The sequence below is a fragment of the Vicugna pacos genome, chromosome 2, assembly GCF_048564905.1.
Source record: "Vicugna pacos chromosome 2, VicPac4, whole genome shotgun sequence".
Lineage (NCBI taxonomy): Eukaryota > Metazoa > Chordata > Mammalia > Artiodactyla > Camelidae > Vicugna > Vicugna pacos.
Genome location: NC_132988.1, coordinates 64,713,282 through 64,731,326, shown reverse-complemented (window position 1 = coordinate 64,731,326; position 18,045 = coordinate 64,713,282). Strand labels below are relative to the sequence as shown.

At 32.8% G+C, this 18,045-nt stretch overlaps 1 protein-coding gene across 1 annotated transcript in view; it reads left to right on the top strand.

The window, feature by feature from the left end:
- The first annotated feature begins 249 nt into the window (after window positions 1-249).
- TECRL (trans-2,3-enoyl-CoA reductase like) overlaps window positions 250-18,045 on the top strand; it is an 86,788-nt gene continuing 68,992 nt past the window's right edge. The window contains exon 1 of the mRNA XM_006218767.3: window positions 250-579. Within this exon, the coding sequence (XP_006218829.2) occupies window positions 346-579 (234 nt within the window). The 5' untranslated portion in view covers window positions 250-345. The remainder of the gene's footprint in view (window positions 580-18,045) is intronic.

Sequence of the window (18,045 nt, the reverse complement as noted above, 5' to 3'; positions counted from 1 at the left end):
AAGATTAGTGCCTCCAGAATTCAGAGATAATGAAAACTGTTGTCTATTCTTTTCTTGCTTTGGAATTTCAGATATTAGTGGCCATATTAAAAAGCAGAGATAAAAGAAGAAAGAGAGAAATAATTTGAATGCTGGTAAAGTAATCTACATTGCAGCAATCCACAATACTGTGTTATATATAGAAATAGATCAGTCATTGTTTTCAAGCCTGCTAAATAAAACTGAACTCTTGGAATGGCATGCCACTTGACCTTTCTGGGTTTCACGAGCAGTATTTAACTGGTTCGAAGGCAACACACTTGCAAGTGTTTCCTGTTGACATGACAGATTCTGGTAGTTCACACAATGTTCAAAAGGCACAAGTCCCTTGCTTCAGAACGCAAGAGAGAAATAATTTCCTCAAGAGCTACACGGTCCATACTGAAGAATGACTTGAGAAATTTTCACTCTTTGTCGCAACTTATACTCTCAGCAGGCCCTCTAAGATCAGCTGCAGCAGTTAAACATGTAAAAACTACTCACTTTGAGATTGAAATTCTCGATGCTCACACCAGAAAGCAGATATGTATTGTGGATAAGGTGAGTTTTATTTATTTATTTAAACTTCTCTTTTCTGCCCCAAAGATTATTGATCACTTGATTAAATGCTAACAAGTCTATATCAAAATATATTCCTGGTTTGTAATGTTAATTTTATGATGAGTAAGATGGATACGTTATAATATACTTTAAAGTATATTTTATATACTTTGTTTCAGTAGAAAATATACACTGCATCTTTCATATTCAGTTTAAATGGTAGCTAATAATTAGTAGGTTCTAGGTTTCTTCCTAACATTGACCATTGTCAGGAGGTAAAATTTTCAGTGCTCACCTTCTCAGCTTACATGACAAAATGTCTAGGTTTTTCTCTTCATGCACTTTCTTAAATATACAAATTTTCATAGGGTTTTAACAGTGTTTGTAGAAAACAGCAAGCAAAAAGCACCAAAGTTATTAAAAATAATATTTAGCATATGTGTAAAATCTAGTCATTTGAAAATAATTTAGAATTGATTTGTTTTGAAATATGAATATTTCACTTTTTATGAAAAGATTACATATTTCAAAACCACAGTGTTTAAGTTTCTGTAAAGAATATCTCACTTAATATGTTCTATCTCTAAATTCATATTACAGATGTTTCACTAAGGAAACAAGAACTTATATCCTAGGTTAAAAAATCAACACAAAAATATGCATGTACATTGTAGATATACATGTGTATGTACAATATTACAAACGTTTTCAGTTTTTCAAAAGTTTGAAAAAACACAAGTAGTTTAATTCACTATGAGGAAGATTGACATTTTTAATAAAAGTATATATTTATTTTGCTTTACAGGCATGTTGAATAAGTTTTTTGCCATTGTCCTAAAAATAAAATTCAATCACTGATTCCATTTATCTATGTTCTAGCTGTGTTTATAGATAAGAGGGAAAGAGAAGAAATTATTTACTTGCTTTTAATTGCCAACAAGATACTATGTGATTTCTTATTTAGTAATTATAACATTAGTTGGGCAATATCAACTTTTATTTACAGGTGGAAATGAAAGGTAAAGAACTTTTACAAGTTCATGCAGGTCATAAGTGGGATGTATGAGACTCAAAACCATTTCTTCACAACTCTAAATCATATTCTTTTTCTATAGTACCACTGGAGCCATATATAAATGATGAATATATATTATGTACAATAGAATTTCAACTTACAAATTTTATGCATGTTACAATTTAATTATCTCAGTTAAATTTTTGGATTTTTTTATATCACACAGGATAAGACAAATCTAAAAAATAAAATTGTCATCCAGAACTTGCAGATGTTGCAATGTCTCATTTCTGAAAATTTAAAACATATAAGGAAAATAGAATGAAATCAAGGGGAATAAAACAATAAATGGAATGGATATTAAATAGATAAATGATTTCCAAAGACCAAGATTCTAAAATGTGACTGGACATTGTCTTTTCTGGTATGTGTCTAAATTTTGACACAAAATCCACCTTGAAGTAATGAGAAACTGATGGGATTCTAATTATATTCCCTGTACATTTAAGTTTTCTGTTATTGAAATTTTATTTGAAACTAAGACATGGAGACTTACATTTTTAGATATTAATTAAATTGCAAAAATAATTAAGCTTGCAGAAAGCCAGCATTCTTTAGAGATAAGGATTTTGTTTCAGAATCTTATATTTGAACAGTAAGAGTCCTGGTAATTGCATCTCCAGTGGCAAACCTTTAGAGAAATCAGTAGGCTAGATAAAGGATTAATTTTGGATTCCTCACCAGCTTTTATTGCACAATCAACACCATCGATGTGCAGCTTACTGCACTCAAATCTTAAACTTGTCAGTAGAACTGGATTTTATTTTGTCTTGTTTTAGTTTTATAATTTGGTAAATTGTTTCATAATGATGGCAAGACATTTAAAAGAAAAAAATTAAATTAGTTTACACTTTTTTGCATCATGATTATTAACAGTTTAAATTTGTAAACGTGAGAAAAATGATTCTGTTTGTTGTAACAAATATATTATTTTTTCTTAGACAAATTAACAGCTTTATGAAGAGTAAAGTCATGTTAGTTGCCTTTCATTGTACTTAGCTCTACTCAGTATACAAAAGAAGTGTTTCTCATAAGTTAGTCCCTGTCTTTCAGTAAGTATAGTGTTAAAAAGCAGTAAAGGTTAAAGGTCATATGCTTTGGAACTAAGCATATCTGGACTGAATCCCTGCTCCATCAGTCATGTCTATCAAGGCTCAGGAAAGTCACTGAATTGCTGATCACCAGGACTCTTATTTAGAACAGATTAATAAAATCTATTTTGTAAGCCTATAGTGAAGAGTAGCCATGAGATATGTAACATATTTAGGATAGTGCCTTGAACATAATAGTGCAAAAATATTTTTGTAAGTTTTCATAACAATTTGGAGAGAGAAATTTAATGTGAATACAAACCCATGAAAAAAATAAGTGATGAACCTTGTTACACTGGGAGAGACTGTACATTGTCAAGACTTCTTGACAATTACTCATTGACATGATTTGTTACAATGCTTATGTTACATACGAATTTTCAAATAAGTAGGATGTATGTATCTTAGTAATATATGCTGATCTCTAGTAGAACTTTTGTTTGCATCACAGTATTATAACTTTAATTTCAGAATAGACAAAGTATGTACTTGAGATATCCTAAAACAAAAACATTGAGAGAATTTCGGGGTTTAAAGAAAATATACTGAACCATGTTCTTTATTTACTTACACACACATGCACATGCACACGCACACACCAACCAAAAAAAAAAGTCTTCTATTCCCTTCATTATCTTTTACAGCTTCTATCCCACTTCTCTCATTCCTTTCATCATGTTCATGTTGTCATGCCACATTTTCCTTTTCTCATTCTATTCTAAATCCACTGCATTCAGGCATTTGCCTCCATCACTTCCCACTATATGAACCTGCTGCAGTCACCAGTGACACAGTGACAAATACCTTGCTAATTCCAAAGGTCAACTGTCACGCTTTGCTCCCTCAGTAAATCAGCAATATTTCCCACTGTTAAGCACATCTTCTTCCTTAAAACACTTTTGCTATTTGAGTTCCAGGATAATACATACTTTTTTTAAAAGAAAACTCATTTCATTGGTTTCTTCCTTTTCTCTTGCTGCTTCTTTATTATCTGACTATGTGTGGACTGTCACCAATCAGTCCTTGGAACTCCTCTCCTTCTGTGGTCATTTACCTTATGGAATCTTATAGCTTTAAGTATCATCTGCCTATTGATGACTCATAAATATATAACTGCAGCTTATCTTTTTCCCTTGAACTGCAAATGTATTTATGTATCTATGTATATATCTATCTGCATATTTACCTATGTATCTCTTTATATATCTATGTATCAATCCATCTATCTATCCATTTGTTTGGTTGTTTAGGCATCTCAAGCTTAGTATGTCTAAAACTGAGCCCTTGGTCTTCCTTGAAAAATTTTCCACAGAGTTTTCCAAGTCAATAAGTAGCAACTATATCCTTCAAATAGCTCAAGTCAAACACTTACAGGCATTATGACTCATCTCCTAATCTCACACCCCACATACAATCCATCTTCAATGTGATAACCTTCAAATACATCCAGAGTGACAAATTTTCACCATCTCTATTGCCAGCACTCTTAAATCTAGCCTCTGCTCTGTCCTTAGCACATTCAATATATTTTCTACCTAGCAACCAGAACTAGCCTATTAAATTATGTCAGATAATATCATTTCCTACTCAAAACTGGTCAGTGTCTTTTTTTAGGTCTTTACTCACCTGTCACTTTTTCCTTGGAGCCTTTCCTGACTACCTATTTAAAAATGAAAAATCTGCCAATATTCTAAATCCTCCCTGTTCTATTTCTTTACTAGTACTTATTACTATCTAACATACTGTTTATTTTCCTTTTTTAGTTAATTATTTTCTAGCTTCACAAAATCAGGGATTTGTTTTGTTTTCACTCCTGTATTTACATTTAAAACAGTGGTTGGTACAAAGAAAGTGTTTAACCAATATTTACTCAGTGAATTAATGCCTGTTTAAGAGATATGTGGATCTGACAGTGAACTCATGCTTAGCAGTGACAGTTTTGGGGTAGAAGAGTATATTTGAAAATACTTTTTACTATTTTTCTGAATCTAATTATCAATCAAATAAATGTAGATATATTCACAGAAAAAGATATTTAATTAAATAATTCCACTGAATGCCAAAATTCTTCCTGACTTGCTCCCAACAAAGTTGTACAGAATTTAACTTTGTATTAGTGTATAATTTACTAACAAATAGTCATGTTCTGATAAGCTAACAAACTTTTCATAAAGAAGGTAATGCAGATGGGAATGTTAATTTGACTAATTTAAGTATTTTCCACAAATAATTAAAATAATATGACTAATCAAGGATGATAAAACGGATTGCAGATTAAAAATATTGTTAAATACCATAGTAAATATTTTTGGAACACCAAAAATATATGTGAAAAATACATTTTAAAAATTTAACTGGGTAATTTAAGTTGCTAACTATTCTTGCTTCACTCCTATTGTAAAATGTCAGAAGCTTATCTAGTGACAAGTGGATGATTCAAGAGCAAGGAAAGAACTCTAAAACACTAGTGTTGATAAAAATTTCCAATATCATTGCTTTCTTTTTTCAGTAATCTTTTTTCCAAGAAACTTGACCTCAAGACCCCTCTTTCTCCTATAGTTTTATTTGCTCTATATCAAAATTCTTAACTTCTTTTACAATACTTCTTACAAATAAAATAAAGTACTCAATAATTCTCCAATCCTTCTAATGGTAAAAATAATAATTTTCACCAGAAAATAGTAGAGAAAATTATAGGGTAGCAAGGCTTCATAAAAATTGCACTTTTAATACTTCAGTTAGAAAATTTGGTAATTCTTAATTTCTGAATTTAACATTTTAATATTTTTCATTGGGCATACAACTTAGCATATTTATACCTTAATATGCTCAACTGTAAAAGGAGAATGATATCTGCCTTAAAATGGCCTAATGACAGTTTTCAGAATTTCATGTATATGCACATGACAGTATCTTTCTTCCATTCCTCTTCTCCTTATCTTCTGCTTTTCTCTTCCTCTTTTCCTTCTCTCTTTTTTTTTTTTTTACTCTCCTTCCATTCTGGTTCCCTTTTTGCTCCTCTCTTCTATCCCCTTATGCTTATTTTTTTTTTAAGATGTTGCATGATGCAACAAAGTTTATGACCTCTGGTATCACTTAGACTAGAATTTTAATATAAATTTGGACTGCTTTTTCTTTTTCCTTAGACCTGGTCCAATATCTCTGCTCATTATTGTCCTTTTCTTTAAAAGGATTTATATATTATTATTCTTCACTTATGTAAAAAAGAAAAGGTGGCACAGACAGCTGAAAAGAAGAACTTAGCACGTGTTAGAACTAAGGTTTGAACCTGGCCAACACACGTTCTGTGCCTTGCTCTTAACTATTATACACTATTATGTAAAAGATATTAATGACTTTCATTAGCCAAAATTCTCATGTTCTATTTAATTTCATGATTGGGACATCTGATTTGCACTACAATGTGTTTCTGGGCAGATGTGCTATTTTAGAAAGATGTCCACTTGTCATTCCATTTAAGACAAAGATAGGCTCTTGAGCATTATATATATTATAGCATTATATATATTATAATATAATATATATACTAGCACTAGTTAACATTCAAACCTAGAAATTTAAAATATTTTAAATTCCCTTTAATAATGAATTAAACAAAATATGGTTAAAATATTTATATCATTAAAAAATTAAGAAATTGAGTTGGATGGTTCCTCTCCAAAGAGGTAATTAACATAATCATTTTCTATGAACCCAGAGCATCCCCAAAGCTCACCCCTCTTTTTCATATACTTCGGAATTCTATAATACAGCATGCAGTTCTAATTTCAAAAGAATCAGTGTACTTTAACATTATCTGCCCTGACTTACATTTCTCTCAGAAAAGATATATAGTGTCCAAACACTCAATGTGATGAGGGACAATGTGGTGCAATGGTTTATGCTCTGAAGTCAGACTTATTTGTTTCTGCACTTGAGCTTTGCAAATAGTTAATGTTTTATTACCTTTACATGTTACTTAACTCTCTAATCCTTGGTTTTCCATTAGGGTAAATATCTGTCTTCCAGGATATCTAAGAATTTTACATATGTATGCAAAATGTAGCACCATGTCAGTCACATAGTTATTTTTCTGTAAATAAACATCATAGTTTAGGTAGTAGCAATATATTTAAAATACTTTTCACCCACTGAAGAGGGAAAATATCTGAATTGATACTTTTCTAGTATGACTGTAAAATGTAGGCATTTTAAAATGATAGTTATTACTATCCCTTTCTGAAATGATTAGGAAGTATTAGAATTAGAAAGCACAGTCACAGGGACCATCTTTGTAGCACTGGTTTCTAAAGTTCTATATCCAACTCTCATACTCTAAATAATATGCACTGGTTACTAATACCATGATATACCATAAAAGATGCCAATGGATGTAAAAGCATTGCATATCAATGTAATAGTAGAGAAAAAATAAATATACTCCAGAAAATTATTTATAAATAATGTTTAACAAATATAGACTATTATACATAATCAATTGTCTACATTTTTCTATTTTCCAAATATATCACATCTAAGAAAACTATTTTTATCTACAGTTGAGTTAATAAAACGCCATTTTTATCTCCTAATATATAATATGCAATGATAATCCATTTAGAACGGCAAAAAAGATGAATAACTTTTAGAGGATGCCTCTAAAAAGAAGAGTTGAAATTATCAGATTCAGTAGTTCTCCAACTCTCTATTTTGTCGTTATAGTGTTGTAAGTATTAATTCAAAAGATATTTGTTAAGATGTATATCTAGTGTTCTAGAGAGAATGCATTAACGCAAAAGATAAAATTCCTATTTTTTGTAGATTTTATTCTCTCCTGTGGAAGACAAACACTGTAGAAGTAATTTTAGGTGCAAAGATACCTGCAACATAAGAGGGAGCACAAAGTGATTTATGGTAGTAAACACAGGGTGATGAGTTAATCTGTGGAACAGGAAAATCTCCCTAGAGACATGGTATTTATGTGTGGTCCAGACAGTGAATAAGATAAACAGAAATAGGAAGATATAACAGATACTTAGGAGGTAGAAACAACAGGACATGTTGTTTGGTTGTCAAGAATGAGGAACATGGGAGATGTGAGTATGATATTAAATTGCTGTTTGAGAATTGCAGATCCTGAGGATGGCATAATTAACTGAATCTTTTTTGTGGATTTTTATGTTTGTTTGTTGCATGTTTGCTTTCTATTGTTGTTGTTATTCAACAAGTAGAGAGGTGAGGAGGAAACCAAAACTCAGTTTTGTTCATTTTAAGTTGGAGATCTTTGTGAGATACTCCGTAGGCATCTGGGTGAGAAGATCTAGAACTCAGGAGGGTGGTCATGATGAAACATGTTGTCTTGGGAGTTAGAAACATAGAGGAGATCCTTGCAGCCACTGGAGTAGAGAAGATAAAATTAAGAAAGAACAGTGTGATGGCTGAGAAAGGAACCAACTACAGAAACCTGAGGAATTCTAAAATGTAAAGGTTTTAAATAAAGGGGAGCTGAAAAAGGAAAATAAAGAGGAGGAGTCAGAGAGATAGAAGAAATATGGTGAATATTCCATCACAAAACCTAATAAAGAATATTTTAGTGACAAGAGATCAGTAGAGTCAAATGCAGCTAAGAAGCATAGAGAAACACTGTAAGTATACCTTGCATTAAATGCTGAGGCAGTCATTGTTGAATTTAATTAGACTATTTAAGGTACAGTGATTTGAAGAGAAATCGAATCTGAAATGGGGGAGACAAGCAATGGGAAATGAGAAACGTGAGTTTTCTGGAAGGCTCTTTTGTACGTAGCAGTAGTCTTGAAAAATATATTTTCCCCAAACACTTCATTCTTCAACTCTACTGACTCTTATGTAGTCTGATTCACATATTTGGGATTATCTTCCACCTTTTTCTCTATTACTCAATGTTTCAACATTCTACACTACTCACCAGTCCCAAAACAATTTTGTAATTTCTGTTCTTTTAGTTTTGATCAAATTTGATTCCTCTGCCTAGACTGTTCTGTCACAGTCTTATGTCTAATTAACAATCATTCTTCATGGTCCAGCTGAGATGGCAACCCCTTCGTGTGCCGCTATGATCTCCCATAAGCAGATGTGTTCCTTGTCCCAGTAATAATTAGTTGAAATCTCCATTATGTACATTATACAACCTAGTAGTTGGGAATGAACATTTGTAAGCTATCATAACAATTTTAAAGAGTAACTCTGTTCCTGTTCAATCAAATAATCTTTTCTTAAATGAGGACTGTATTTGGTCAGTATTTCATTTATTTCTAGCAATTTATTTTCCTTGTATTTGACAGATGTATTAGTCCACAACAAAGCAGAATTTTTTTCAAAAATGATACCTTATCCTACATAGTTTGGGAGACACTAAACTGATGACATGAAAATGACCTTTTCAACATTGCCATGATTCAAACAGATCAAATGACCTAAATGCTATTGTACAATAAATATATCTTGGATGCAAAATTGGAACATGCCATATCCAGGCTCCTCTTGGATTTCATTCTAAAGATTATACTTTCTTGAAAGGTAATAAAATAATAACTCTCAAAGGTTTGTGTTTTAAATATAGAAAAAAACCTTAAAACTAAAATAACACATTTTTAGATGAATGAATGTGAATAAATCATGTTTTCCTAGGAAATTTAAAGATGAGATGAAAAAAGAAAAGCTAACCATTACAGGAAGAAAATTAAGAGGGCTACACTGTGCAATTAAGAGAGCCTGTTTCCTGTTAAGTCAAGACTGTCAGGCGAGCATGATAACCACTATACTACGGAAACCCACGAGTCAAGACTGAATGAAGAAAATTAATAGTTCTGATCACACGCTAAAAAACATAAGATTTAGACAACATTTTCTGTGTAAAGAATGTTGCTGTGAAGTGGTGACTATATCCCAGAGAGACAATGTAGAGGCGAGAGGGTTATGTTTACTTTGTTATTCAGATTAGTTGCTTTATGAGCGGTTACTATATGTTAGGTTATATGGGGTTGAAAATTAAACACATTTCCTTACCCTGATATGCATGAGTCAAATCAGAAAGAGAGATTACACATTTTAAAACAAATTATAATATGGCAACAAGCATAGGAGAGTTTAAAACAAATTATACAAAGGATGCTGGGGAAAACATCTGATAGTGGTTTAAGCATGAGGATGAGAAATAAAGATGAATGCAGTGGAAAGAAAGATTCAGAAGGATCTTTAAAAATATGTAGTACAATTCACTAGCATGGGCAGGGTAGAAGGAGCAACCTCTTGGAACAATAATTAGCATTACAAAAGTAAAGAAGTAGAAAAGTAACAAGCAAGGTTTCTGGACTGATGTCAGTCAGTCCATGGTGTGATGCTGCAGAATGCAGCGAACTGAAAATAGATGGTATGGGTGGGAGTAGGGTAGGGGGCCTGCGTGCCTTGCAAAACCATCTGGACTTTTTCTTTTCTTTCAAGTCAGAGGGATAATGTTTTCAGATTTGCCATTCAGAAAATTAAATCTGGCAACCATGTGGAAGATAGAATGATAGTAGAAAGACTGAAGACAGAGAGTTCAGTAAAACTGAGAAGCAAATCTTTTGTGAGTCTGTTCAGGACCGACACATTTGCAGGCAACATGACATCAAGAGATCTTTGGAGACTTTGGGGATACTTAGCCGCCTCTCGCTTAACCAGCTTTTGACACTGGGCACTGGCCTCGTTTTCTTTTCCCGTACATTTTACTGACCTAAGTTATCTCACTGGAGGCACCTGAACAAATACCACCTTTCATGAGGAATTTCCTTAAGGAAACGGCTATAGCTGAGAGCTGTGAATATAGTAGGACACAGCTAACAAAATTTACAAATTTAATAATACCATGAGAATTCTCACATCAATTAAATGTACTAAAGAACTGTAAAATGAAGGAAAGTTTAGTAAAATGTTCACAGTGAAATAAAAGCATTGAAGTTAAATTATTTTTTCTCATATGTGTGTTTATAATCCATGTTTGAGAAGTATAAAATAATTCAAATTAAATGTAAATCATAGAGCATGTTTTTAGGACACACTTAAACCTTTAAGTGTGTGTGTATATATATATATATATATATATATACACACACACATACACACATACATATATTTCTAATTTAATCTTTACTGAAAATCATATGTATAACAAAACAGAATAATTATGCAATAAATATATAGTATTTTCTAGCAAATGTAGTTACAACCCACATAGGTTAGACAAATGTTTGTATCCAGGTTCAATAGAATAGAATGTGGTATTACAGGTTAAAGGAATATTCCATTACCATTTTACTTCAGTTAAATTCAGTTTTACTGGGATTTTTGTGATGAATTACGGCAATCTCTCTAAATGTAAACCTGTTATGAATTTGTCAAATCAACACTTGTTAAGTGGGGCACATGGTGCCAGATGGTAAGCTGAGATTCAACAACAGACCAGGAGAGAAAATGAAATAGAGTTTATTACTCACAGTCCTGGAGGAAGAATCAAGCAGGCCTCAGGGGACTACACTGAAGAACACAGACAGAGAGACAGGACCTGGGACACATGCCTTCATTAGGGTCCATAAATGGAGTGCTTTCGGGTTTCTCAGCTAAGGCCAGATTGGTCAATTCAAACCAAAAGACTGGGGTTTGGGTAAACCCCAAGAGGGTTTTATCTAAGGAGCACAGAAGGAGGAGGCCTTGGCATGCATGGGGGCTTCGGCTTGCCTGAGGGGCAAGTCACTTTAAGCTCCCTGCAGGTTCCTTGGTCAAACAATGTGAAAGTCAGGCAGCAATGCTAGGGAGTAATTTAGCTAAACTCAGCAAAACCTGAAGATGTGTACGCTCTCCTATTTGTCAGAAAGTTCACAATGAAGAAATTCTTGGTTCTTTCATAATCTAACAGTTCAAACAAAAAAAGATGAAGACTGCTTACATAATTTATTTCTGGGAAATATTTTTGGTGTGACCTTTTCATGCTCATACTTGATTTATTTTTAAAGAAATTAAAAATAATTATATTTTAAGCATGTACCTTGTGCAGAATAACATTTTACTGTACTTTCTGGTAGCCTGACAACTATCAAAATCATTACCTTACTTGTTGCTGTGATCTTAATTTTACTAAAATATAACAATTTTTCTAGTGTTCCTTTTACTGACCTCAGCACTCAAAATTATCTACTGACAATTTTCTTTCCTATAACTATTCCTCGAAAGTATTTTGTAAAATGAGCAAGATTTTAAGGCAACATTAAGAAATAAACACCCATTTAAAAAAATTATCTAAAGGCTTAAAGGAAAGAGGACTGCAGGGGCAATGTCGCAGCAAGTGGAATTTGATGTTTCTATCATATTAAGCTTTTAATATTCTCACAACGCATGTTGGTGGGCACATGTTGGTGCTCCCTGAAAGCTTCAGTTTGCATTATTAGAAACACATGAGTGATGAAATTTATACTTTTGCTAGAATGTGTAATGACGGTACCTACGTTCCATGCAGTCCTAAATCATACATACATCAGAGCGTATGTATCTTGGCTTCATCTCATTTTACATTGCATCTTACTTTCTGTTGTAAAACCTATGATATTTCCATGGCTCCGTGATAAGAGCTCAAAGATTTGAAGGCAGTCATTGTTTGAAGGTGATATTACCCTTAAAATGTTACCCATTGATTATTATCAAGTACTGACAAGAATATCTTGCACGGATGTAATCCTGGAACATTGCCTGCCTTCCACTTCTCTCCTTCCATCCCTCCTACTGTCCTTGTTCCTTGTTGGTTTTTCTTCTTAAACATTTTTGAATAATACCAGCCTTCCAGCTGGTAGACCCTATTACAGATACTAGGTACACCAGCATGGAAACTAAATAAACCACCCAAAATGTTCCCTCTTCTTCAAGATGCTCACCACATTGTGATGGATAATCACATGTAAATAGTCCAACACAAGGTAATATAACACAGAGTAAAACAGAAGTAAGAACAAGGTGCTGACTGAGCCCAAATGGATGATTTTTTTTTTCTCTACTGAAAAAATTGAGAGTGGCTTTAGAAATCTCTTCCAGTTATGAACAGTCCCAGCACACTGAAGGATCATCCTGGGGATTTCTTTAACAGAAAAGGGCAATCTCCTAAAGTAGAAATTATCTCTTCTAAATGCCTTACATCCTTGGCCTTTCAGGCTTTAACTGAAGGCATATTGCTATAAAGACACCTCTGGAGAATCTAGGAAGGAAGGCAAAGATTAATTCCCTACCCACTTAACAGTTTCAAATGTGCACCTTTTTCAGGCTACATACCATTAGTATATTATATTTTATTAGTGGATTTTTAAACTGACAGTCTTCAAATAATTTTCAATCCCTGTTGATCTACCGGGATTCAGTGAAGTAACCTGAGCCCACCAGTCTGCCACCACATAAAGCCTATGAATGTCACACACATTTGTTTTCCTATCAGAAGTTAGTTCTCCTTTAGGCAGATTTATTTTGAACTGCCTAGTACAACTTGATAACAGATATTTTATTTGAGAGTTGATCTTACTCTTAAATCAAGGAATGCTCCACCTCTGCCTTCTTATAAATTCATCACTTTAACATCATTTTGTAAAAAGAGTGAATTAATGATTACTTGTCCTTTTTTTCTTATTGCAGTTTAAGTTTTCTCATTATCATTTTTACTGCCTCCCAAATAACCACGTAATATTACTTCATGTTTGGATGTTTCTGATTTTGTAATTATTGGTTATTTGATTTAAAAAAATCAAAATGTAATGTAGTTAGTAATTTCTTTTCACAAAACATTTGATGAATTACTGCCTGTCTAATTGAGTCCTTTATTTGTCAACACTGGCCTCTGTGCCATTGAATATATATTTATTGTCTGCTTCTCATAAACTTCATTTAATAAAATCCTGTTATAGTCTGAATCTAATTTAATCAGGACTTTAACACAGAAACCTGAGGCAATCATTCAGATGATATGCTACTTTGTTTTTATAGATAGAAAAAACTGAAAAAGCTCTCACTCTAAAATTACTGAGAAACTAGTTTTATCTAAAGAGCTATTTTTATGTAGAATTCTTTTAACTCGACATAAGAAAGTAAACAGCAAGAACAGCCCCTAACCTGTCAATTGCTAAAATAAAATCTGCTTTATTTTGAAGTGAGAGGCAATAAATCAAATAGATAATTTTATGATTATAAAAAATAGATCCATACATTTACTCATTTGCTTTTACTTTTCAATGAGCATTTCTGGCATAGTAGAGACATAATGTCTTCTTAGGCCTTTGTTGATCGTAGAATCCATGTAACTTAAATTAATGGTCCTTGTATGTCATAGTTTAAGTATGGAAGTACAATTTGGCTAAAACACCTGATTTTCAAGTTAACTGAACTTGACACTATACTGTGTTACAACAGAATAAAAAAATCTGGAATCAAAGTTTAATCTTGTTTCTGTACACAAAGACACCCATTTCTCCTTTGCCTGATTATGTCTCTTCTAATTACACATACCAGTCACTGTCACATCAGTCCCTAAAGGACAGTTCACTACATGGAGTTCTGTAACACATAACATGTATGTGATGGAACGCATAACTTTTTTTTTCAGATCTGCTCATGCTGTTGCCTCACAGTTATTTATTTGGGAGGTTGAAGAGGCTGACTCTCAGCAAGTGATTGCAGCATGACCATGGTGTTCCCATCAGTAGAGAATTCACCTATGGAGCCAATTCTTTAATGAACTGATGGAGAAGGCCTCACCTCACACAGTTTATCAAGCTGCTGTCTCTCTAGAATCTCTCCCTGTTTGTCCTCCCTGAATATCCACAGTATATTTAGCAAAACAGAGTAAACACACTATATTTACTATAAATACATTATAGTTTCTATTAGATATATTTATCAGGCTCCACAATATCACTAGGTGAAATAGAATTTGGAATTTGTTATTATAGGTGAAGTGGTTCTGTTACTGCATTATCATTTTAATTGTCACCTAGAGTCTATTCAATTACAGAAGCCAGAAAATCTATGTCCAGAGGTAGAACTCCCTACCAGTATCATATTTTCTATTCTTGTGTCACCGTGCATTTAAAAACAATGCTTTTTCACATTTAAAACTTGGACTATGAATTATATGGTTGCCTTTTCTACATTTAAGCCTGTGAGATGAGTGCACGCCCCTGCACAACTACTGAAGACTATTTTTCTACTATCAAACGAGACTGATAAAAGTTACCAAAAATTGCTGTCTACATAACAATGAGGGGAATGATGATGTTATCATGCCTAATAGTTACCACTTCTGGACCAAGAGGAGCAGAGACTAAACTGCCCGCCATATGCAGTGGGGATTATTATTCGCAATCATGACTTTTATGGACATTATACATAGCAGGCCACACTGGTGATGGGGGTAACTTTGTAGTGCATGTAACAAAATAGTTGATCTTATATTTGTTTGACAGCTGATGAGTTGACCATTTTTATTTCCCCTCATGTGCCCAGGAAACTAATGTCTTTCTTGGTCAAAGATGAAAAGCATATGTCTTATGTAACAGAAGGAACATGAATAATATTTCATATTCTACCTCCCATCTTGAGAAAAACCCTAAATTTTCCAGCCCCTCTCTGTGTATATGTGTGTGTGTGCATACATATATATATGCACACACACACATATATAAATAAATGATGTTTGGAAATATATATGTAACTTTATATGTATATATCTATCTGTATCATGAGTGAGTGAGATATGCATGGCATTTCTTGCTTATGACATACAGAGAAAAGATGGGAATAGTGTCTGGTTTTATTGTCTTCTAGAATATTCTAGATAGAATTTTAAACATTTTAGAAACTCTGAGTTTAGAAGCCTTAAAGTCATTTTTGGTTCCTTAGCATCCATAGGCAGGAAATGGGCTTTAGGAGAGCAGATATCTGGTCTTTTGGTTTATAGGTCTCTGAATGAATAGGTATATAATACCTCATATCATTCAGACACCTTGGGCTTTGAGATCAACACCATAACTAGAAGGAATTTTGTGCTGCTTCCATGAGGACATGGTGTGTGCATTTTGAAAACACATACCATGAGTAAATGATAGAGGAAGAATTATTTGATCAGAAGGGTAGACTTTGGCAAATATTAGTATTCTTTAATAAGATTTTTTCCCTAGTTCTCACACAGGAACATGGCAGAATTAAACTTGCCTAACTCTTTGAAGTAACTTGTTGTGTGCTGTGAAATGAGAGTGAAAGGCATGTATTCATTTCCTGATGGAAGTTTTAAGAACCTACTCTAATTTCACCATTTTCCCCCTAACTTCTGCCTTGGAAACAAACAATGTTCCATATGATGTCTGCTTTGTTAATATGGATCCTAGAGTGAGGAAAATGCAGAGTGGTTCCACCAGTCAATCTGTGATACACATGTAAGGTTGAAACATAAGCATATATTGTTTCAAACTACTGAGTTGTATAACCTAGACTATTCTGACAGGTTCATTCAATGAAACTTGAATTAAAGATGATATTTGTAATTTTGTTATTTCAATATTAAATATCCTTTTATCATTGGAAAAACATAACAAAGAGAAAGAGGAGAGCAGATACATATATATATATATGTATATAAGTTGTAAAATATTTCTAAAACTGTAGGATTACAGACAATAAGGCAGGATTACATCAAATTAAAAAGCTTCTGCACAGTAAAGAAAACTATCAACAAAACGAAAAGACAACTTATGAAATGGGAGAAAATATTTGCAAACTACATATCCAATAAGGGGTTAATATCCCAAATACACAAGGAACTCATACAATAGCAAAGGTATAAATAACCCAATTTGAAAGTAGAAAAAAGACCTAAGTAGACATTTTTTCCAAAGACATACAGATGGCCAATTAAGTACATGAAAAGATGCTCAAAAATCACTAATCATCTGGGAAATGCAAATCAAAACCACAATGAGATATAACCTCATTGGCTATCTATTGGTTATAGTAGGTATCATTAAAAAGACAAGAGACAACATGTTTTAGCCAGAATGTAAAGAAAAGGGAACCCTTGTGCACTTGCTGGTAGGAATATAAATTGGCACAGCCTCTATGGAAACAGTATGGAGGTTCCTCAAGAAATTGAAAATAGAATTACCATATAATCCAACAATCCAACTTTTGAGTATATGTTCAGAAGAAACAAAATTACCATCTCAGAGATATCTGTGCTGTCATGTTTATTAGCAGCACTATTTACAATAGTCAAGGTATGGAAACAACCTAAGTATCCATCTACAGATGAATGGATAAAAAAAAATGTATATATATTATATATATGTGCATTATATATATTCAATGAACTATCATTGAGTCTTTAAAAAGAAGGAAATTCTGTCATTACAACAACACATTATGCTAAGAGAAATAAGCTAGACAGAGAAAGACAAATACTGCCTGGTGTTACGTATATGTGGAATTAAAAAAAAAAGTTAAGCTCATAGAATAAGAAAGTAGAAAAGTGATTGTTGCTGGCTGAAGTTTGAGGGAAATAAAGAGAAGTTGGTAAAAGGGTACGAACTTCCAGCTGTAAGATGAATAAGACCAGAGGATCTACTGCATAACATGATGACTATAGCTGATACCACTGTATTGTAAAATTGAAATCTGTTAAGAGAGTAGAACTTAAATGTTCCCACCAAAACCAAAAAGGGTAATTAGGTAAGATGATGAATATGTTAATTAACTCAACAAGGGAATCCTTTAACAATGTATATGTGTATCAATTTACCACATTGTACCTTTTAAATATCTTAACCATTTAATCTGTCAGTTATGCCTAAATAAATCTGAAAAAAATTAATAAAACAATTAATAAATGTATGCACAAAACTGTAAAGTCAGTTAATAAGATATTTTATTATACATATAAGATAATTAAATAAATTGAATATATTAGGTACTCTATATCTCCACTGAATATTAATTTCTTCAGTGAATGTTTAATGATTACCTAATATGTTTCTAGTAGGTGATACTGAAAAAATTTTTGACAGCAGAAGGGGGATGATTTTAAACATAGGAGATCAAATCAGTAAAGCTCAGATTTCCCAGATAATGAAGTTGAAAATTTACGGTTTATATAAAGACTCTGGCTTGAAAAATTCAATATTGGTTTCATTAATGGAGTAGAAGCAGTTCTTGGCTTAACCCATATAGCATTCAGTTCTGCATTTTTAAATTTGTGATCACTGTGAG